The 23313-nt window shown below is 36.1% G+C and overlaps 2 protein-coding genes across 2 annotated transcripts; both read right to left on the reverse strand.

The window, feature by feature from the left end:
- Nucleotides 1–1331: 1331 nt before the first annotated feature.
- On the reverse strand, nucleotides 1332–9480 carry LOC102811735 (olfactory receptor 2G3-like). The gene is made up of 3 exons (XM_006875775.1): nucleotides 8986–9480; nucleotides 7209–7285; nucleotides 1332–2271 (listed from the first exon to the last, which is right to left on the reverse strand). Exons 1-3 carry the CDS (start codon nucleotides 9478–9480, stop codon nucleotides 1332–1334), a joined length of 1512 nt encoding a protein of 503 aa, XP_006875837.1.
- Nucleotides 9481–14161: 4681 nt separating this feature from the next.
- Nucleotides 14162–15103, reverse strand: LOC102812125 (olfactory receptor 9G4-like). Its single transcript, XM_006875776.1, has one exon. It carries the CDS (start codon nucleotides 15098–15100, stop codon nucleotides 14162–14164), a length of 939 nt encoding a protein of 312 aa, XP_006875838.1. The 5' UTR covers nucleotides 15101–15103.
- Between the last annotated feature and the right edge of the window lie 8210 nt (nucleotides 15104–23313).

Genomic DNA, 23313 nt, shown 5'->3' on the forward strand with positions numbered 1-23313 from the left:
GACTACAGTACTCCTGACCCAAGCCATGGTATTTTCATTAATCTCATATGATTGCAGAAGTTGGATAATGAATAAGGAAGACAGTAGAAAAACTGATACATTTGAGCTATGGTGTTGGAGGAGAATATTAAAAGTACCATTGACTGCTAAAAGAACAAACCAATCTGTGTTGGAAGCAGTACAACAGAATGCTCCCTGGAAGCCAGGATGGCCAGACGTTGCCTCTCATATTTTGGACATATTGTCAGGAGGGACCAGTCCTTGAATAAGGATGTCATGTTTGGTAAATTACAAGATCCCCAATGAGATGAATTGGTACTGTGACAGTAACAATGGGCTCAAATGTAGCAATGAATGTGAGGTTGGAGCAGGACCAGGCAATGTTTTGTCCTGTTGTGTGTAGGGTTGTTATGAGTCAGTATCCACTCAATGGCACCTAAAAACAACAATAAAATAATATATGTAATTGATTATCACATAATCAATTACATATTGTATTAATGAATCAATTTATTTACATATAATCAAATCATTTGTTTCTGATCATTGCTCTCCTCTTTTCCATACAATAACTTAAGACGACCAGGAAACAAATTAAATTATATTTATTGCTCTTTTGCAAAGTGGTAGATCACATACTAGAGGAATCATGGATGTCTCACCTAACAAAGAAAGTCATAAGTTTACCATAGGATTTTGGGTAAGGTAGAGATTAGGTGAAATGTAACTGAAGCAATACTATGACACGATCCTTGCAAAGCAGAGCTATATGTAAAGGGGTGAACATCAGATATTAATACAAAACCAACATATTGTCCTATTACTTTCTTAACTACAAAAATAAGATAGAGGTGAAATGTTGCATCCCAAATCCCCTAATTTGAAGCAGTGCACCTAGACTGGAAATCAAGATTGCTTCTCTGTGTCAAAGTGATTTAGATACTTCCAGGTAAAAACAGGATATTTTATTTACTGATATAATTTTAGACAATTAATTTTGTATACTCTAGCAGTTCAAACTCACCAGCTACTCCTCGAAAACCTTATACATGGTCACAATGTGTCAGAACCAACTCCATGGCACTTCACAAGAATAACATTAGACAGCCAAGTTTTCTTGGTGAGCAAGAAAATAACTATCACTCAATCAAGGAAGTTGTTTTGACACTTGAAAATTGCAGTGTGTCCTTGGCAGAAATATTTCTGTCCTGCTGAATTCATATCAGGATTTTCCTGTGTCTTTTAATCCAGCCATTGTTCATTCTGCCATTCACAGTAAGAATTCAATGATTTTAGATTAGCCATTAATCTTAATGTCCCATTGGCAGCTCTCAAGTCCTCTGTTTTGCAATAGCTCTTCTGAAAGCATTTTTTACATCTTTGTTCCTTAAGCTGTAGATCAAGGGATTGAGCATGGGTGTGATCACAGTGTAAAACACTGCGATGATCTTGCCCCCTGCACGGGAGGATTTTGACTGAGGTCTCATGTACATGAAGATGGCAGTTCCATAGAGTAAGGCCACCACTGTCAGATGGGAAGCACAAGTGGACAGTGCCTTGTGCCTCCCAGAAGCTGACTGTATTCTGAGCACCGATTGAAGGATTCTGACATATGAAACAACAATGAGGAGAAAAGGAATGAAGACAATGATGATACTAAAGACAAAAACAACTAGCTCAGTAAGTGAAGTGTCAGTGCAAGCCAATCGAAGCACAGAAGGTACCTCACAAAAAAAGTGATTGAGGATATTGGGCCCACAGTAAGGCAGACTCAAAATGAAGACATTGATAACCATGGAACTCAGGAAACTGCTAGACCAAGAAATGGCTGCTAGTTGGACACAGGTGCTTCGGTTCATAATGACAGTATAATGAAGAGGATGGCAAATGGCTACGTATCTGTCATAAGTCATGACACCAAGGAGAACACATTCAATCATTCCAAAGGAAAGGGAAAAGTACATTTGAGTAGCACATCCAGAGAACGGGATGGTCTTCTTCTTCCCTATCATATTGGACAGCATTTGTGGGACATTAGTGGATGTGTAGCAGATGTCCAGAAAGGATAAATTGGTGAGGAAGAAGTACATGGGGGTTTGGAGATGAGGCTCTATCTGGATAAGAGTGATGATGATAATATTCCCAGTCACAGTTAATAAATAGAAGAATAAGAACATAATGAAGAGTATGAGCTGAATATTTGGCTGAGAAGAGAGTCCCAGGAATACAAATTCTGTCACAGTGAAATTTGTTTTTAACATATTTATATTCCTCTTAAAATACCATCCACCCAAATGAAGATAAAATCAAATGCCTATATGTCCAAGAGATGGAAACTAAAAGCATTAGTAAGAAAGCTAGGATATTCTTGATGTGATATATTTTGAGTATCTTAGTTTAACTACAAATGGAAAAAAAAAAAATCTGCCTTTGTAATCAATAGTCTCTGGATTAGATAAGAATATCGGACTTAAATACTAACTGGTTGAACAGATGCATTTTTTTTTTTCCTTTTCTGAAATGCAATGTTTTTTTGACTGTTAGTAGTATTTCCATAACTTATTTACTCTTCAACGCCTTACTCACAGAGCTCTTACTTCAAAACTACCTGATTCTGAATTTGTTCTCACTTAATAGAGCAGTGAAGGGCACTATATCATGTACTATCCCCCGAGCTTGTAAGGAAAGGCAGAAAAAGCAACCTGTGACTCTTCTGAATCATCCAGATGAAACTTCTAGTGCTTAGGTACCCTAAAGATCAAGGGTTATGCACAACTAGAAACATAGTCATAGAGTTCAATGATTACATATTTTACAACCTACATGATTTTCATGTTATAGGATCTAGGCTAGGAACGTTAAATATAAAATGAAAATAATGATAAAATTAATTTTATGAAAGGTTTTAATGATTAAACAAAATCAGACAAAGCCATTAAGACAATGGTTACACCCAAGAAGTAATCTATGAATATTAACTATTATCAATAATCCTTTCAGCATATAATAATGGTACACCTATCTAGCCAAAATTCCCTTCTTTAAAAATGTCAATGTCAGAAAAATATTAATAAAAAGGATCCATACAACTTGAACTTTCTATGTCTGCTCACTGAGGCCTTCTTAGTCCTCAATCTGTGCCTGTTTGCCTTACTTTATACACAGAGTTAGTATGTTTAATTTACCTCTGTCTCTTAGAATGTTTAAAGGAGCAACTTAGAAAGATACAGGGTAATGAAGAATCTTAAAGGAAGGCACAGTTATAATACCAAGAAGCTATCGTTCGTTCATCCTTTTATTCATTCATTCCTTTTTGTTGTCCTGTATTTTTGTACTTTTTGATGCTTTCAAAGTATCTTTTTGACAATATCATATGTACAAGATTCTAGGTATGCACTGCAAAACATAAAAGACTTCTCTATATTTTCATAGACCTTACAGCCAAGTGGAAATTTGCAACAAAAGAAAAAAAGAAATAAGTTTCAGGCCATTTTCTATTGATTAGTGTGTTATATGTGTTAGAGGATATTCTTATTATTTTTTAAAATCAGAGCTTTACAAACCAAATCATTCTTGAATAAGTAAACTAAATTCTCTGAAATATGTTGCCCAGAAATAAGAGAAAGATGGATATGGAAAGAAATGAGAGAAAAGTAACGTCAGAGCCCAAATTTTATTAAGAATGGGCAAGAGAGGTTAAAAAGTCTTCATCCAGATCTTCCCCAAAACAGGCAGAGAGTTCTGCTGTAAATAAGAAATAATTTGGTGATTTTTAGGAGTGATCACAATGATAACAAATAACATTAACAGTTAATTTCTCAGTTGACAATTTAATGCCACATAATCAGTGGACTATAAAAGTGTGGGGAAGCACAAAGAATCCACCATCAACAGGTAGACTCCCCCAACATGTCAGGTGAAAAGATTTTCAATATCTCTGTGCCACCCATAATTCCCACCAGCATTTTCCTCATCCTTCAGATGAGAAAACAGTAGCACATACCTTGTGAGGTATGTTGATTAACGAGTTAAATGAGATAATACATCTCAGATGCATAAAATAGACTTGGACACTTAGTAAGGGTTCAATGCATGTTCACCATTATCATTATGAAATTAGATCTTCATTGGAACTTTGTTAAGTAAGCAGAGAAGGAATTATCATTATCACATTGAGTTATAGACAGACTAAGGCTTGAATGTATTAAATAACTTTTCCAAGAACACTTAAGGAAGTATTGGACATGTGTGTATGCACCTACAACATACATACACATAGCATGTCGATAAAGTAATAAAATCACTGCCAGATGTAATAAACCTCACCTTCATCTTCATTCATGTAAATGTAAAATGTTGTGTCCATCAAAATTTTGGGCCAACTTCTAAACACTGTTTATACTTTGAAGATTCAATAAAAGCCATCGTTCCCAGCCTTAGTCTGAAGTTTCTTAAAAAAACATTTGCAGACACTTTATGGCCAGCTGTAGCCCATTCAATTGTGTAGTTTTTCAAGATTTATAACTGTTTCCATCCCTATTAGAACACAGAGAGTAGTTCCTCCTTAATAAAGTTGGAAATAACAAAGAAGCTTTGTCTGAAAATTTGTCTTTTCAACCCATAAACTCAACACCTCCCAGTATGAAGCTCACCAAATTAAAGACAAAGTTATCAAAATCTTAGATTAATTTTGTGCATACAAATTCCCAGTGAATTTTATACATATGCCTCAATAAAGCAAGAAATTCCTTAGAAAACTGCACTCCCCTCCATTTTATCTCACAAGATGAAAGTTACTCTTGCCAAAGGCCTTCTTTCAACTTGTCTACCTGGAAAATTCCTATTCAGTACTTTAAATTCTAGGTATCCATGTTATCCTCTTTGAAAACCTATTTTTTTTCCCATGCAGAGTTAATTGGAATTTTTGCCTAACCATTTTTGTCCTTTGATACACTATTTTCATCATTATGTATGTAGTTTTATAATACATAAATACATACTTTCATATTTATATGTTTTGAATGAATACAAGTTTAATTACTAGTGTATCTCTTGATTAATTTAGGATTTTTAGGTGTTTTATTTTTTGTTTGTTTGTTTATACACTTTCCAATAAATAATAAAGGAGTCCTGGTGTGGCACTGTGGGTAATTGCGCTGGACTGCAATGTTGGTTTGAACTGCAAGGTCAGTGGTTCACGCTCAAGAGTTGCTCCTCAGAAAACCCTATACAGGATCACTATGGGTCGGAACCAATTCTATGGAATTTAACAAACAAAAAAAAAAAACAAGGAATACATAATAAAGGATCTCTGGAACTAGTTTCTAACTGAAAGGTCAATGTCAAAACCCATTCATAGCACCGAGTGAGAAAAGACCTGGTGATTTGCTCCTATAAAGATTAGTCCTGAAACTCTGATTGAGCAATTCTTCTCTGCTCTATAGCATCACTGTGAGTCAGAAGTGACTTGATGGCCCACAGCAATAACAACAGTACATAATAAACACTATCAAATCTTGATGAAATTCAGATGAACTGTTCCTATTTCCTATTATCATTGATTAAGTCTTTTGCTCAGATTAAAAATAAATTTACCTTCATAGTAGCCATGATTTTAGGCCCATCTAAATTTCTAATAGATTATTTTTCTAAACAACTTGGCCCAGTGCTCAAAAAATCATCAAATTAATTTTTTTAAAAAAGCTAAAAATCATATTTTACTCAGGCTGAAGTTATTTTGGTATACATAGACAAGTTGTTGTTTATAAGTGCCTTTGAGTCAGTTCTGACCCATAGTGTCCCTGTATAGGGTTCCCAAGGAGCAGCAGGTGAGTGTAAACCACTAATCTTGCAGTTCAAACGACTTTGCAGTCCAGTGCATTAACCGGTAGCGTCACAGCAGGATTCATATATAGACTTAGAATATTAATATATAAGAATCACATATAGAATAGGATATTAAAATTTTGCTATTAGGATAAATGACTCATTTCTCCACTCTTCAGGTCAAAAAAAGAAATCTGAAAATATCTCTCATACCAAACTGAAAAGTCTAACATTCCTTCATAAATTTGAATTTTCAAAATCTTACTCCTTAACCTTCAGAATTCAAACCATTTATGGAAACGAATAATTATTTTCACCAAAATACAATTCATTGGTTTATTAACTTTGGTAGATAAGTTTGATAGGTAGAAGTCATAATGTTGGTCTTTGGGTAACACTTCATTTCCCTGGTATATTTTTATATTGACCATAGGCTCTGCACAAGGATGACCTAAATATGAATTTTGACTTCACCATTTCTCTTCTGTGTCACTTGGACAACTTTATGGCCTTCTTAAGGCACACTTTTCTTGTATGTGAAAAAGGAATTATATTAGTACTAATTCTTATGACTATTTTTGATGATTATATTACAAGGTGCATTTAAAGTTTTAACATATTACCTGACATATAGTAACAATTTAAAAAGTATAGCTACCATTCTACCACTCTATGAACATCAGATTTGTGCCGTTTGGTAGAAATATACTTTTTCTCTAACAGTGGAAGAAAGACATTAAGAAGTAATTATATCAAGAGTATTTGACATATAGTGCAGAGGCACATAACATCTACACAAAGTCATAGAATCCCGGCATGCATATAGCATTGCCAACATTTCTGATGTGTTTTCATTTATTCTCACCAATGAATACAACTTAATTTTTAAAAATAATTTCCAATGACCAAGATGTTTCAGTACTAAAAGGATAAAGATACCATCTTAAGCCTTTGTGCCAACCTAATTAAGTTAGAAACTTAGGAAAGTCTATTAAGTAACCCAATAACGGCTTTGTCATGAATCTATCAATGAACTATGAAAATTATAAACAGAAAAAGAATTAGAAAATTTTAAAATAAAAACATAAGTTACAGTCCTTAGACATCACAGTGTATTTGATAAATTGCCATTTGGGGTAGTCTTATTACACAACTTTTCATCAACATCTAATTGGAAACTGATTTTGATAAGGCAAAGGAGATAAGGAAAAGAACTGTTACATCTCTTTCTAAAAATCAAAGGATATAGAAGAGTCATCATTTGTGTTCAAGTCTGCCTAACTCCAAATATCCTATAATTAAATAACAGCTCATATCATTTATTTATTTAATTGACACCTCAGTAGACTACTATGAATACAGACACACCAGCAAAAACATACCCTAAGGCCATTTGGAATGTGTGGAAGTAACCTGCTTCATCCCTCTCTTCACCACACATGCAAGCAAATAAAACTCCCTAAAAGACAAAGCAGATATTACGTTCATGTGCAAAACCACAACTTCCATAGAGGTAGCATAAATCTCCTTTGATGATATCCATTGGTGGGGTACTATTATAGTCCAAATCAATCATTTTATAGGAAAAAAAAAAAAAGATAAATGCAGAGCCAGTGAAATTCCTTGTTCATATGCAGTTTCTCATTTGAAGGTCTTAGACTGGGTTTTAGATTCTTGAGGGATAATGTCCCAGACCAATAATTAAAGTGAAATTAATTGTCCTAAGGAATTCCTGGTTGATTTGTTTGTTAAATTAACATTTTCCACAGTTTCAATGCTGCATGACTTTCAGAATAACCACTGTGATTGCATTCTGAGGTATTGCCTAACATTAGTTCTGAAGAAAATGGGCACGTTTGCCACAAGAATTGCAAAGCATAAAGTTTACTCTCTGAAACCACTTCATGTATATACAAAAACAATTCCTTTTTTTTAATTAACAGAAAAGTAGAGATGGTTATACTTGTACTATGATCTTAATAACTCACATAGCAAATTTGAACCATAGATTCTCTTCTCCCTGCTCATAACAACTCTGAACCCATCTCCTACTGCATCACAGCTAAATATGCATCATTATACAGATGATGGCAAGGCTAGTACTGGAATTCTGTAACCTTGTTACCTCAAACATCTTGTCACTTCACTTTTCAGGAGTTTCAGTGTAGTCACCTTTAAAAAGTCATAAAATTATCTACAAGAGACAGAAAGGTAGAGGTAGGGAGGGAATCTTAAAAATTAACATTATTAAACCTTTCCGTTGACAAGGTGTGGTGCTATGGGATAAAGCACTGGGCTGAAAGTTCTGTTGGAACTATAAGTTCGGTAGTTCAAACTCAGAAGCTACTCCTTAGAAACCCTATACAAAGTCATTGTAAGAACAAATTTGATAGCAATGAACAAATACAATTGACAAGGAACTTGGTGAGCCAAGTAACCTTTCCACATATTCTATCTCTTAATCTGATGATTCTCAAATATTGAATACACTGTAATTTCGGTGGTTGTTGTTGGCTTGTTGATCTTTTTGTTTACTTGTTTTATATCAATTCTCAAGATTTACCCTCGAAATTATATCAGAATCTTTGTGCACAGGACTTGGACATAGATATTTTTACAAAGTCCCCAGGTGAGCTCTTAAAATCTTATTTTACAAAAAGTATATATATGTCAGGGTCCAGCCTCGACAAGGGAGTGGGCACATGAAGGAGGGAGGTCTGAAAGGCGAGAGAGAAAAAATTGCTCAGAGACAGAAGTTGATGCAAGCTGACAGGCAGGCAGTCATGCTGCTGTCAAGAATGCATGCATAACTAGCCATACCTCAGTCTTTTATTATCATTACGAACAAAGGAAGTGAAACACAAAGCACAGGTTGATGTGATTATTCATTTGTAACAGCATACAGTGATTCACAGAGTTTTCTATACAATCATTTTTCTGAGAATATCAGCCTGTTCCCATTTTCCCAGACATTTGTCTTCCTGAGCCAAAAGTGCAAGCAAGCAATTAATGGTTTAAACTATAACTTCATGGGCCCCTGTGGCCCAGAGCAGCAACTTGCGGTTTCCTGTGAGCCAATGTCTGTTTCTATATTAAATTTTTCGTGGTTATAAGTAACAGAAAAGCCTAAAGAGGGTCGACTTAAGTGCACATAGCTACCATGTAAAGCAGAACCCCCAAGGAGAGCATCAGGATCAAAATGATCATGCCCAGGGGCGGTTTGCGGGGGCTGCCACCATTTCCCTTTAGTCCCTTTTCATGGTCCCAAAACATTTGTTCCTGTTCATGAGTCATTTGGAGAGGTTTTACTGGTTCAGCCCTGGGAACAAGTTCAGTTTTATTATTGTTCATGGAAATCAGCATTTCATGCTTTCGTTTTATGTCAAACATGACTGAGTAATTATTCAGTGGGCAATCATTACATTTGTCCCAACTTGCCACCGCCTGTTTCTCAGAAATGTCACTTCCCATAACTTCATGCACAGCCCGCACTGCCAAGTCAGTGACATTTACATTGGTACCATTAACTAGTACTCTACGTGTATTATTACTAGAAACAATGACTTTCCCAGAAGCCACAATAACCGGAGTTAAGAGCATGAAAATCAGATAAAGAATAAACAGAACAGTAGCAAGAACAAGCTGTATAGCCATAGCCAAGTGATATGTTCACCAAAGGCCATGAGCCAGGGATCTCAGGAGTTTTACGTCCTGGCCCACAGGGCCCATGACTTGCAGATCCGGAGCAGGCCCCTGGGCCAGAGCCTTGTCCGTCTTCTCAAGGGGCCGACTCCATGGCACATAACAACAACAACAACAACAATATATATATATATCTATATATAGATATATAGATATATCTATATATAGATATAGATATATATATATATAAAATATCATTTTTGGTTATACTCAAAAGTCAAAATATTTATTCTCTTGAGGAATTCCACATTGTCACTTCTATATTTTTTCTACTATACTACTATATGTCACCAGAGTCCTTGCATGGCACTGCAGGTTAATGTGCTGGACTGCAAAGTTGGTTTGAACCCCAAAGTCTGTGGTTCAAACTCACTAACTGCTACTCAGAAATCCTATACAAGGTCACTATGGGTTGGAACCAACTTGAAAGCACTTAACAACAACAACAATGCTATATGTCAGGAGTCCTTGTGTATCTATGTCAGATATAGCCAATGATACTGAAAGAATTCAAAGGTGTTTTGAAGACATTGCAAAGAGCAAAACACCATGAGTTGATGGGATACAAACTGAAATCTTTGAACAAAGTAATGTGGCCCTCAAGGCTCCCTCATCTATGCCAAGAAATTTGGAAGACAACTACCTTGTCAAATGACAGAAAAAGATCTGTATTTGTGCCCATTCCAAAGACAAACGACCCAAAATAATGCAAAAATCATCACACTATATCACTGATATCCCACATGAGTAAAATTTTGCTAAAGGTAATATAGAAATGGCTACAATCATACAATGACAGAGAACTTCCAGAGGTTCATACAAGTTTCGGAAGATCTGGAAAGAGGGATATCATTGCTGACATGAGATGGATCTTGGCTGAAAGCAGAGAAAAATGCATAGATTGGAAAAGAAGTGAAATATTTTTAAGTACTGATCCCAGAATCCACATAAAAAATCTAATAAGAGTGTTGAAAGGAACAGATATATAGAAACCATATTTGATAAAGATCGAAGACCTCAGCTGTCAGTATGGGTTGCATCTCAACGTAAAGAAAATAAAAATCCTCACCACTAGACTAATAAACAACAATATAACTAGAGAAAAGATTGAAGTTGTCAAAGACTTCATTTTGCTCGGATCAACCATCAACAATCATGAAAGTAGCAGTCAAGAAATTAAATGATGTATTTCAGTAGGAAATTTTCTGCTGCACAAAGTGTTGAAGAGCAAAGATGTCAGTCTGAGGACTAAGATCTTCCTGATGCAAATCATAGTATTTTCAATAACCTCATATGCATGTGAATGTCGGACAGTAAGGAAGGCAGAAGAATTGATGAGTTGAGTTATGAATACTGACAGTACCTTGGACTGCTAAAAGAACAATCAGATCTGTGGTGGAAGAAGTACAGCCAAAGTTGGAAGCTAGGATGACCAGAATTCATCTCTCATATTTTGGACACGTTATTATTAGGGACCAGTCCCTGGAGAAGGATGTTGTTGTTATTGTTAAGTGCTGTCTAGTCGGTTCCAAACCATAGTGACCATGTTTAGGGTTGCCGAGGAGCAGCTGGTGACCTTGAATCAATAACCTTGTAGTTCAAACGACTTTGCAGTCCTGCGCATTAATCCACAGTGCCACTCCAGGACTCCCTGGAGAAGGATATCATTTTTAATAAAGGGGAGATTTGGAGAAAAAGAGGAAGTCCCCAATGAGATGGATTAGCACAGTAGCAGCATCAGTGGGCTCAAATGTAGCAATAATTGTGAAGTTGGTCCAAGACCTGGCAGTTTTTCATGCTGTTGTATCCACTATCAGTTGGTATCGACTCCATGGGCCCTAACAACAACTCTTTAACTGATCACACATGGAGGGGATTGTAATAATTGCAATGATACAAAATATGATTTATTAAATGTAAAACTTATACTCTTCCTTGTCAGCTCTCACTCAATTCACAATAAAAACTTAAGGGGGGAAAAAAAAAAAAAAGGCAAAATAAAAAACCTCAACTGTTAAGTGAATTTCAACCTGAGTTTAGATGACCCTGTGTGTTGTGAAGCAGAATTGTGTTCCATAGGGTTTTCAATTGTTATGACATTTGAGAAGAAAAAGGCATTTCAACCGATAGGTTACTAACCCAGAGCTTGACTGTGCCACATAAGGACCACTATAAAATGTTTTATTTCTTTTTTCCCACTCATATTGAGTCAATTCCTACTCATTGTGAACCTGATAAGGTTTCTGACTGTAAATCTTTATTGGAGCATATTGTTGTTGTTAAGTGCCGTCGAGTTGATTCCAACCCATAGCGACCCTGCATAGGGTTTCTAAGGAGCAGCTGGTGAGCTTGAATCATCGAACTTGCAGTTCAAATAACTTTGCAATCTGTTGCATTAGCCCCATTAGCGCCACTCCAGGACTCCAATGGAACATATGTTGTTGTTGTTAAGTGCCGTCGAGTTGGTTCCAACCCATAGCTCACCCTGTACATGGTTTCCAAGGGTGTAAATCCTTACGGGAGTAGAAAGCCTCATCTTTCTCCCGCAGAGCGGCTGGTAGTTTCGAACCGCTGACCTTAAGGTTCACAGCCCGATTCGTAACCACTACGCTTATAGCCTCATCTTTTTTCCTGGGAGCAGTTAGAGAGTTTGAACTTGTGACTTTCTGGTTAGAAGGGCAATGTCTAACTCACAGTGCCTTCAGGTCTCCTTACTATAGATTATAGATCCAGCTTAATATTAACATGTTATATGCTGCCAAGTCAGCTCCAACTCTTAGTGACCCTATGCTCAGCAACACAACAACAACATAACACTGCCAAGTCCTGTATCATCCTCACAATTGATGTTATATCTGAGTCCATTGCCGCTTCCACTATCTCATTGGGGGTCAACCTATCTCATTGGGGGTCTTCCTCTTTCTTGTTGACCCTCCATTTTACCAAGCATAATGTCCATCTCCAAGCACAAGTCGATCCTATAACATGTCCGAAGTATGAGAGGCAAAGTACCACCATCCTGGCTTTTAAGGAGCACTTTGGCTATACTTCTAAGACAGATTTCTTTATTCTTCAGGTAGCCCATAGTACTTTTAATATTTTAATAATACAGTTTGGTTTTCTTAAAGGTGTCTTGGTTTAGTGTGAAACAAAACAGAGGCAGTTTAATATTAATATGTTTTTGTTGCTATTAAGATCTGTCGAGTCAGTTCCATTCATTGTGACCCAGTATAGGGTTTCTGAGGATTGACTGGTAGTTTCGAAGCACCAACCTTGTGATTAAAACTAACCTTGTGTTCCAGTGTTTATCCTAAAGCACAACCTCAGGACTCCAATGCTAATATAGTTGTTTTATTTATTTGTTTAAAGCACTATCTTCGTCTAATTCAAAACAGATAAGAGTATACATTACTTCTGAGATTCCAAAGGATTACTTTTTAACATAGCTGACTCACTAGGTTTGAACTTTTCTTTTTTCTTTCTGTGATGGTTTTACAGGAATATGAAGAATATAGTATATGGATTATTAAGATTTATGAAACACATCCCAAATCCTTCCAGTCAAATAGTCCCCCAGCTTTAATGATGATAGTGAATACAGCATGCTAGAGATTTCGTGATGAAAAGAGAATGAACAATGGTACATTAGAAAATAAAATATTAGGAAAGAAAGATTAGAAATGCCAGAACTAAAACAAAGAATCATTGTAATTATTTGTCCTAAACTTTTAATTTAGTTATATTTTGTAAAGGTGCTCATTTTAGCAATAGCTAAAGTTACAATCTTTCAATAGCAAAGGCCTAACTTATGAACTTCATACTCATTTAAAAAATATAACTAATTATAATTAACTTGCAATGTTATAGAGACTATTGAACAGTTGAGCTGTAAAATTCCTTTGCAGTTAATTTTCAGTGAAAATTCTAAACAATGAGTATAAAGTTTATTTATTTACTTGACAGTATATTTCATTTCATTCTACATGAGACTGTGGGGCCATATGGTGGTGTGGAATGAGAGACAATATTGCAAAGTATTCATGAATGGAAAACCATTCTTTTTTAAGGCCTAAAACTCTAAAGAGACTACTTCATCCATGGATTTAGAACCACTTTTGTAAAATAGTCTTTAAAACTTTGAAACATTTAATCTAGCATTTTGTTAATGTATAAGACACAGGTTTACACAGATGTTTTCAGTATACGAAAATAAAACTTGAAGAAATTTGAAGAAATGACTTTATTAAAAATAAAGGTTTGTAAAATTTTGAGAAAATTTCCAAAATTCGAACTGTTATACCTTTCAATCTCGCCCAACAGAGTTTGCTTGCCAACCCTCAAAATCAATCCATTTACACAAAATCCACTGAGTTGCTTTTTTCCTTCATTCCAAGACAGCATTGAAAGGATATATTTTATTTAAAATTATGATACTGCAAAGATGAAAACTGAAAATCTTTCAGAGTATCAAACCACCCATATTAACATAAATTAAAAATCCTTTATATCACAGCAACATAATAACATTTATAGAGTAGTTAGTATTTCACTAAGTCTAGCTTGTTGAATTACTTAAAAACAATAATTTGGAAAATACAATAAGAGTATTCAATAAGAAGATAAGTGGTGATCTTCATCCATGTGGCCATATTCTCTGTATTGCTTTCTTGAAAGCCTCTTTGACATCTTTGTTCCTCACACTATAGATAAGAGGGTTGAGTAATGGATTCAGCACTGTGTAGAACAGGGAAGCAACTTTGCCTGTCGTTGGGGTGAAGGTGGAGCTGGGCGTTGAATACATGAAGAGCATGGATCCATAGAAGAACAGGACTGAGATAACATGGGAGGCACAGGTGGAGAAGGCCTTGCGCCTTCCTGAGGTTGAGCGGATCCTCAGGATAGCCACGAGGATGTTGAAATAGGAAATCAATATGGCAAGAATATTGGAGAGGACCGTGAAGCCCACCATACCCAGGAGCACTTTTTCATAGACCTGTGTGTCGGTACAGGACATTTTTAACAATGGTGCTACATCACATAAAAAGTCATCAATGATATTCTTACCACAGAAACTTAGACGAAAAGTGTTGGCAGTATGGGCTATGGCATTCAAGAATCCTCCAGCGTAGGAGCCAGCAATCAGCCCAGTACAGCGAGAAGTGGACATGATACCTGAATAGAGTAAGGGGTTACAAATTGCCACATAACGGTCATAAGACATGGCTGCTAGGAGGTAGCATTCAGTGTAGGCTACAACACAGGAAAAGAAGAACTGGGCCCCACACCCAGCCAAGGAAATACGCTTATCTTCTGAGATACAATTAACCAGGATTCTGGGCGTATACACAGAGGTGTACCAGAAATCTAAGAAGGACAAGTTGCCAATGAAAAAGTACATAGGTGTGTGAAGACGAGAATCAATACGGATTAAGATCATCAGGGTCATGTTCCCTGACAAGGTTAACAAATAAACCATCAAAAATATTCCAAATAGAATCAGCTGTAACTGCGGGTCTTCTGTGAAGCCCAACAAGATGAATTCATTCAGGATGGTGCGATTTCCCACTTCCATGTCCACAGAGATTAAAATCCTATTCAGATTACTAGAAAAGAAATCATTTAGTGATTGTTCTACTGCAAGAAATAAACAAAGATATAATTTTACAGCATATCTGCAAATGCAGTATCAAAATATCCCAGTAGCCAGTTCACTTCCCCCTGGCTCTAATAACAGGGAGGGACAGCTGAAACTAAGAGAACGTTCTTATTTATTTCTATATTGAAAACATTTACTTTTAGACTAAACCCAAGTAAGTAGAATGTATACTTGAGTACTCTAGTTCAAGATCTACAGTTCTTGTTTGTTAGGAAGTAAGGAATGGGTGTACTCGTTTTTCATATAGAACTAGTGATGCTCAGAGAGGACATGGTTTGATTGATAACAATGTAGAAAAAAGCAGCTAAGAGTCCTAAAAACCATTTCGTTTCTCTATTCATGTATAATGGAGCTCTGATAGCGTAGTGGTTATGAATTGGGCTGTTAACCTTAAGGTCAGCAGTTCGAAACTACCAGTTGTTCCCAGGAGAAAGATGAGGCTTTCTGCTCCCATAAAAATTTACAGCCTCTGAAACCCTGTACAGGGTCACTATGAGTTGGTTCCTACTCCACGGCACATAACCACCATAATGGACCTCTACTCATTCATACAAAAAGGACATAACCTACACCTGAGGTTCTCCAAAGGCTAGTTTAATCGACCTTCTTATCCTTCCTTGTCTCTCAAGACTTGTCTTTGTCCAGTGAAGACTTCAATAAAACTAGACTACTCTCATGATCTATGTCCTCATATTAATCTCTTACACACTAGATATACAGTATTAAGTTATTATCCATTTGTACACTGATATATTTCTGCTTATGCTTGACTACATTTTGTTATAACTGGAATGTTATTTATATTCAATGCATAAATATTTTTGTATATTTCTAATTATTTTAAAAGATTATTCTGAGCTTTATCTACTATGTTATTATATGCATTTATAAAGAAAAGTATCTGGGACTTATTAAACACGTTAGTAACACAAATAAATTGAATTAAATAGAAAAGTATTGATAGAGTTAATTACTATACTTCATTTTGTGTTATCTCTTCTAAAAGGTAAATATCTGATTAAATGAATTTTCTATTTTCATTCAGAAGTCTTCCCAGAAAAATAGAGATATCTAAATAAGACAACCCACCCAAATAAAGAAAAAAAGGAAAGCATTGAGTCAGGTGACAGTCCCTTGTGTGAGTAAGGAGCGAGAGAAAGCAGGTCCATAATAAGAGAGAGTAGAAACATGAGCATCTGCAAGTGAGAGAGACTATTGAGTTCATGGAACAGAGAAAAAACAAATAAAAATGGGAAGGAGCTTGTGCTAAACAATAAGCCAAAGAAATCTCCAAATCATCAAGTTTATTGGAAGTCATATTTAATCCTGCAAAAATGGAACCCACTGCCATTATGAGAAAGTACTATAATTATATTTGCATCTTCAAAGTCTACTCTGAATGCACTTCTGGAATCTGTTGAAGGAATGTAAAGTAAACTGTTGTTGTTAAGTACTGTGGAGTTGGTTCCAACTCATAGTGACTCTGCACAGGGTTTCTGAGGCTATAAATCTTTACGGGAGCAGAAAGCCTCATCTTTCTCCTGCGAAACAGCTGGTAGTTTTGAACTGCCAACCTTGAGGTTAGCAGCCCGATTCATAACCACTACGTTACCAGAGCTCTTAAAGTAAGTTAAGAGTTTCTTAAATCTATATTCTTTTATCACCTGCAGAGACTGGCCTTATAAAATAAAGGTGGAAAAGAGAGGCATTAAAAATTTCCAGATAGAATGACTAGTGATATCTTATCATGGTAGACAGCTCTCAACAATTATCAGTCCCAAATTCCTTCTGAACAGGAATTCATATTTATAGAGTGTTTTATCCTCAAACCACTGGAGGGATTTTAGAAAAAATTCTCTAAAAACATATATTGGTAAAGAAGGCCTACCACCTCTATTTTCACACAAGAAAATGCAAATTCTAGTTAAGGTAGATAAATACATTTGATAAAATCTTAGAGTATTCAATTAGAAGACTCAATATTAAAACATCATTCTTACTCTGGTGTGTAATATAATTGCATCATAATTCTTGACATTAATTATTAATCAAATTTTTAAATAGCTATATGGTATAATGTAAACACACACACACACAACAAAAACAAAAAACCTAAAAGGCGACCACAATTCTTTCCAGGTCTTGATTTCAAGAGTGAATTCTATTTTTCAATCTCTTCAATCTAGGTAACCAATGGCCTACTTGGATCAAGATAGGGTCTCAGGTAGCTTTGATACTTCTTTTATCACTTGTAGAATCCTGCTACTACCATGCAACCAGATCTGGATTGACATCTTGAAGTACTCTCTCTTTCATTCTAGGGTGACATCTGTAAGAGAAAGTTTGCTCTCTCACAGAAATTAAATGGGGTCATTTAAAATCATCCAGCCCCAAATGATCTAATATCAGACCATAGACACTTAGGCAGTCTAGCTGAGAGCAGACAGGTCTAGAAAAGACAAAATAGTATAATTGAAATTCCGTCAGTTTGTGGCTTAAATATGACTCCCAATAAGCGTGGTGATTTGGGATGCCTCTATTTTGCAGAGTGTGTTAACAACTCCTCCACCTAACTTTGTTGTTGTTGTTAAGTGCCATCGAGTCGGTTCTGACCCATAGCGACCCTGTACAGGGTTTCCAAGGGTGTAAATCTTTACCGGAGTAGAAAGCCTCATCTTTCTCCCACGCAGCGGCTGGTAGTTTTGAACCGCTGACCTTAAGGTTCGCCGCCCGATTCGTAACCACTACGCTACCAGAGCCACCTAACTTTGTACACATCTAAAACAGGCAATAAAAATACTATAGAATAAGATAAATTGAGAATTAGGGGGAAATGTAAGTAAAATGCATAGCTTAGTGTCTAATATCAAATGCTTAACAAATGGTAGATAATTTTATCCTGAGTGGGAGGAATAATGCTTGCCATTAGTAAAAACTCAACTTGAGAACAAAAAAAGAAAAAAATCTCTTCTAAGAATCAGTACAAAACAGAATGGGGGTGTCAGTCATAGTCTTTCTAAAATCCTAAATTTTAATATCTTGACATCTATTCTTATGTAATTTGACAAAGGAGTGACAGACTCAGAATCTAAAATTCATTGGACTCAGAAATCCTGTTAGTGGGACCTGCCCTGACACTAATCACCTGCATTATTTTAAGAGTTTCACTTATCCTCTTGGGGACAACATTCACCCAGATGAAAACTTTGGTTGATCCTTTTTCCAGAACCAACCTTCTATTGTTAGCCTGTCTGGGAGAATCCATCATAAATTGAGAATAGATGACCTCAGCTACCACAGTACAGATCATTAAGAGTTCTTATATACACATCGATCTTCGGATTCATAGGAAAATATCACTTTTGGTTGAAGTAAGAGAGAGAATGTACTGAAGACAACAGCATTCTTATTTTCATTTCAAGATTTGTATTTTTATTTCACTAAAAATCAAAATTGTGTGTTATGTGTATTCTCAAACATCTATATTCTTAAATTTCTTTATCTGCAAATTTGTTGTTGTGGTTGTCGTTGAGTTGATTTTTACCCATAGTGGCTCTTAATTTTTTAAAATCATGTATATTGTGGAGAACTTGATAAAACATTGTGTTTCTTCTCCCCAACCCAACATATATATATAATCACAAAACTTCAGAGGGATCAGTGACCTCCTCCTGTCTATACCAGGATTCACTGCTATAATTCTCAACTGAAAGCTGCACATCTAATAAATGTTTATATATCTTGCTATAGATAACTGTCCATATTTATAAAAGATCCTTTGAATAATGGCTGTATCAGACTTAACTAGTTTAAATCTAAATTCTTAATCTACACATCCAAAACTGGATCTATCAGTTCAGTCATTGACCATATCAGTTTATAAAGCTATGCTTTTCCAGTCCCTCAAGTCAAAAAGTTGGAATTATCCTAGTCTCTTTCTTTCTTAACCTCCACCTCTTCAACCTTCTAGGAAATCTGGTCTCCCAACCTTCAAAATATACCTTGAATCTCAGCACCTCTCAGAACTTTCTATGCTATCATCTAGGTCCAAACCGCCAACATCTTTTCCAAGTCTATCATAATAGCCTCCTAATACAATGTGTGTCACATGACTAATACAGCTGACAGTATGAAAAAAGAAAAAAAAATCAAGTCATGTCACATCTGTACTTCATACCATATAAGGTTTCCATTTCACTTTAAATTAAGCATAAATCTATACAGTGATCTAAAGATCCTCCCTGAGCTAACCTTCATTACTTATGTAACCTTATCTCCTAATTCTTACCACCTGGATCACTGTACTGTGGGTTTCTTGGCTTTCTCACTATTTCTCAAGTATGTGTGCCTGGCATGCCACAGCATCAGAGAGTTTACACTGTCAGTGTCCTCTTCCTGGAACACTATTGCTTCGTATGTCTGCATGGTTCACCCCTCTTTCATGAGTCCCTTCCAAATGCCACTTTCATACTAAGGTCAGCCCCAATTATTCTAATTAAAATTCCATTCCACCCTACCCCAATACTCCTCTTCTCTTCTATTATGTTCTCCCCCATACATACTGCTTTCCTCCAACTTCTTTTTATTAAAAATATATTGCCTATTTCCACCCCACCAGTATGTAACATTCACAAGAGCAGGAAGATTGGTCTACTCTCTTTACTGCTATAGTTCCAGAAAAAAAAAAAACAGCAGTTCCTAGCAAATAACTAAAAAAAAAAATAAAAATAGTTGCCAGAAGATAGATCCTGATGCATTGTAGCCATGTATCAGACTAGAAGTTTGTCCCATCAGATTTTCAATGACTGATTTTTACCAAGGAGACCACCTGTCTTTCTTCTGTGCTGTATATTAATATTATACTTTATACCATTTAAATGACTCCACAGTGCAACTATCAGACTGACTTCCAATTCTAACAGAGGTCAGATAAATCACTGGATGGACTCCTACTTAGAAGGGACCTATATGTGTGTGCTTGTGTGTGCACAGATGTGTTTGACACGCAGGGATTCTTTGAAAACAAGCCCAGACTCTGCAATCCCATTCCAATTGCAGCTGAGTTTAAAAAGAGACCAAATCACTTAACTGTCCCTGACCCCAATTGCTTACCCTTTGGTAGCAAGGTCGATTCCTGGAAATGACCCTCTTGCCCCTCTGTGTTGCTTTGACCTGTCATAGCTAGACACGCTATGTACATTTCCTCAGCGGTCCTTTGAGAGTCTTCTACTCAGCAGCCCAGAAATATTTACCTCAGTCTCCAGAGACTCATGTAGATCTCATTTGGAGTTTCGGGATGATATATTAATTAGGATCTGATTAAATGAGGACTACTTTGCTAAAGTAGCTTAGACATCTGGTAGTGTAGTGGTTACGAATCGGGCTGCGAACCTTAAGGTCAGCAGTTCGAAACTACCAGCCGCTCCGTGAGAAAAAGATGAGGCGTTCTGCTCCCGTAAAGATTTACAGCCTCGGAAACCCTGTACATGGTCGTTATGGGTCGAAACCGACTCGACGGCACTTAACAACAACAACAACACTTTACTAAAATTGAAAAACTAACTCTTTTATTTATCTAAGGCAGAATATCAACACTAAATTTATCTGACAATAGGAATTCTCCAAACTCTTACTAAATTGGTTTTCTGGAATATACCATTTGGAGTTCACAATTTTTTCCTTGTTTCCTCTGCCCAGGCTACCCTTGCCTATCCTGCACTTTGCCAAACTACTATGTCTACTTGGAAATCAGCAATAAGCCCTTCAGTATTATTACTGCCTTATGTCTTTTATGTAAAAATAGTACTACAATTAAGAATTGTGTGCATCTAAAGGAAACATCCTCTATGATCTAGTTATAAATTTATCGTACATATAACTGAACAAAAAAACAAATACAAACATTTAAACGGTTATTTGGAGCCCTGGTAGTGCCATGGCTAAAGCATTTGTCTTCTAAAGAGAGGATTGGCAGTTTGAACTGTGGAAGTCCAATGTGGCAGCAGTCTGATTCCACAAAGATTCCAACCTTTGGTTTCCTATGGGGCAGCTGTGCACTCTCTTATATGATTGATATGGGTCAGAATCTACTCAAAAGCAACAGTTAGTTTAGGTTGAATTAATAGTTATTAATCACTGCCCCCAAATAAAATCTTCCACTCCAATAACCCTGTAGATGTAAATGCTTTTTGTGATCTCTGTTTCTCTAGTTCCACCTGTTTTTCTATCTGTATGTCCATCACTATTTCTACCTCTTTTAGACAACTTCTGTACCTCTGCTCTTGATTCCTTAATTGTTGGTAAAAAGATCTTAGTTTTCTGAAACTCCACAATGACTCTAACTAAAAGGAATTGTTCTTTCATGTGTCTATTGCTGTTATGTTTATATCATGGCAAAATAAAAATTATAGTCAAAACAGAAAAATAAATTAAAAACAAATGTCTTCCTAGGATAATTTAGCAGTAGGTATTTACAGTGCTGTAGGTTAACCCACTGGATGAGAAATCAGTTCAAACTGTGATATCAGTTTAACTGCAACTTTGGTGGTTCAGGCTCATCAGCTGCTTCTCAGAACGCCTATATAGGGTCACTTGTGGGTTGGAACCAGCTGGACGACATTTAACAACAACAACATAATTCTTCTCTTCATTCTTTAATTGTTGGAAAAAAGGTATTATTTTTCTGAAATGCAACAATGACTCTAAAGATAATCGTTCTTTAAGATGCCTGTTGCCAATGAAACCTCTTTTCTTTACGTCATAACAAGTCAAGAATCAGAATCAGAAAAAAAGAAATTTTTTTTTTTTTTTTTCAGAAAAAAAGAAAACCCTTTTTTTTTTTTTTTTTTGTTGGACCATTTTACAGTAGGCATTTTTCTTATTATTTCCTTCTCACTCTTTTCCAACAACTAAGAGCTTTGGAGATGAAAGTTCTTCTGGGTTTGTATTTTTCATTCATGGACCACATGATTTGAAGCAAGATATTTAATCTATCTGACTGGAGTCCTGGTGTAGCACTGTAGGATATGCACTTGACTGCTAGCCATAAAGTTGGCAGTTTAAACTCACCAGCCACTCCTTGGAAACCCGATATAGGGTCACTATGCATCAAAACCAACTCAATGTCACTTAACAGGAATTACAAATTGGACAATGATTTCTAAAACCACCTGCATTTTTCCCATTAATAGATTTCAATATAATACCCAGCCAACTTATGAACTCTCAAGTGGAAATAAAATATCAGCTTTCTGATTAACTTTTCCTGAACTTCAAGAGGCTAATAATAACTGGTGTGGAACTGTAGGTTAATGCACCAGACTGCAGAGACATTTGAACTACAAAGTCTGTGGTTCAAGCTCACCAACTGCTCCTCAGAAACCCTATACAGGGTCGCTATGGGTTGGAATCGACTCGACAGCATTTAACAACAACAACAACAATAGTATCTGTTCTAAGTTAGCAGATGCAGTTTTTCCAAAAGCAACAGCCCAATTTAGTTTTTAAACTTTCATTGTGAATTGACTGAAAGCTTACAGACAAGATCATTAGTTTTACATTCAACAGCTCATACACTTGGTTTCATTTCAATGATGTCAATCCCCTCCATGCTACAACAGTTTCCCCACTTCATCCCTGTGAGTCCTATTTCCATTCCACCCATCTTTCCATCCCTTCTCAACTTAGTCCTTAGGTAAATGATGTCCTTTTGATTTTCAATGATTGTCACTTCCATGGTGAGCATATCTTATCAGTGTTGTTGTCCTTCGTGTTTATCTCTTGCTTGGCAGAAAATTGAGAAACAAGGGTGGATTCCTTTTGAGACACGAAGAGTAATTGAGGGCCATAGTCTCAAAGTCTCTTTATGAGAGGTAGTATTTCCAGTTTTTTGTTCGTTTGTTCTTTGTTTTGTTTTTTTACACATGGAGAGACCAGTAACTACACCTTCGATAGCTGCACATGAGCTTTTAAGATCCCAGATAGGCTTTTAAGATCAACAGAGTAACATGTCTTTGTGGAGTCCCCTGAACTATGGTCCTGACCCCAGCAACTCATTACCTTAAGATGTTTGATAATATCTAAAAATTTTAATCATTTAGCCAACTGTATGTTCCACTATATTTATAATT

The sequence above is a fragment of the Chrysochloris asiatica genome, unplaced genomic scaffold (assembly GCF_000296735.1).
Source record: "Chrysochloris asiatica unplaced genomic scaffold, ChrAsi1.0 scaffold00339, whole genome shotgun sequence".
Classification (NCBI taxonomy): domain Eukaryota; kingdom Metazoa; phylum Chordata; class Mammalia; order Afrosoricida; family Chrysochloridae; genus Chrysochloris; species Chrysochloris asiatica.

Excerpts from the sequence above, each read along its gene's own strand:
- LOC102812125 (XM_006875776.1), bottom strand. The coding sequence starts at position 15,100 with ATGGAAGTGGGAAATCGCACCATCCTGAATGAATTCATCTTGTTGGGC.
- LOC102811735 (XM_006875775.1), bottom strand. The coding sequence starts at position 9,480 with ATGGCTATACAGCTTGTTCTTGCTACTGTTCTGTTTATTCTTTATCTG. Across the intron at positions 7,286-8,985 it reads TGGGGGTTCTGCTTTACATG|GGAGTTTTATTTGCTTGCAT; the intron begins GTAGCTATGTGC and ends TTTGTCTTTTAG. Across the intron at positions 2,272-7,208 it reads ACATTCCAAATGGCCTTAGG|GAATATAAATATGTTAAAAA; the intron begins GTATGTTTTTGC and ends GTATTTTAAGAG.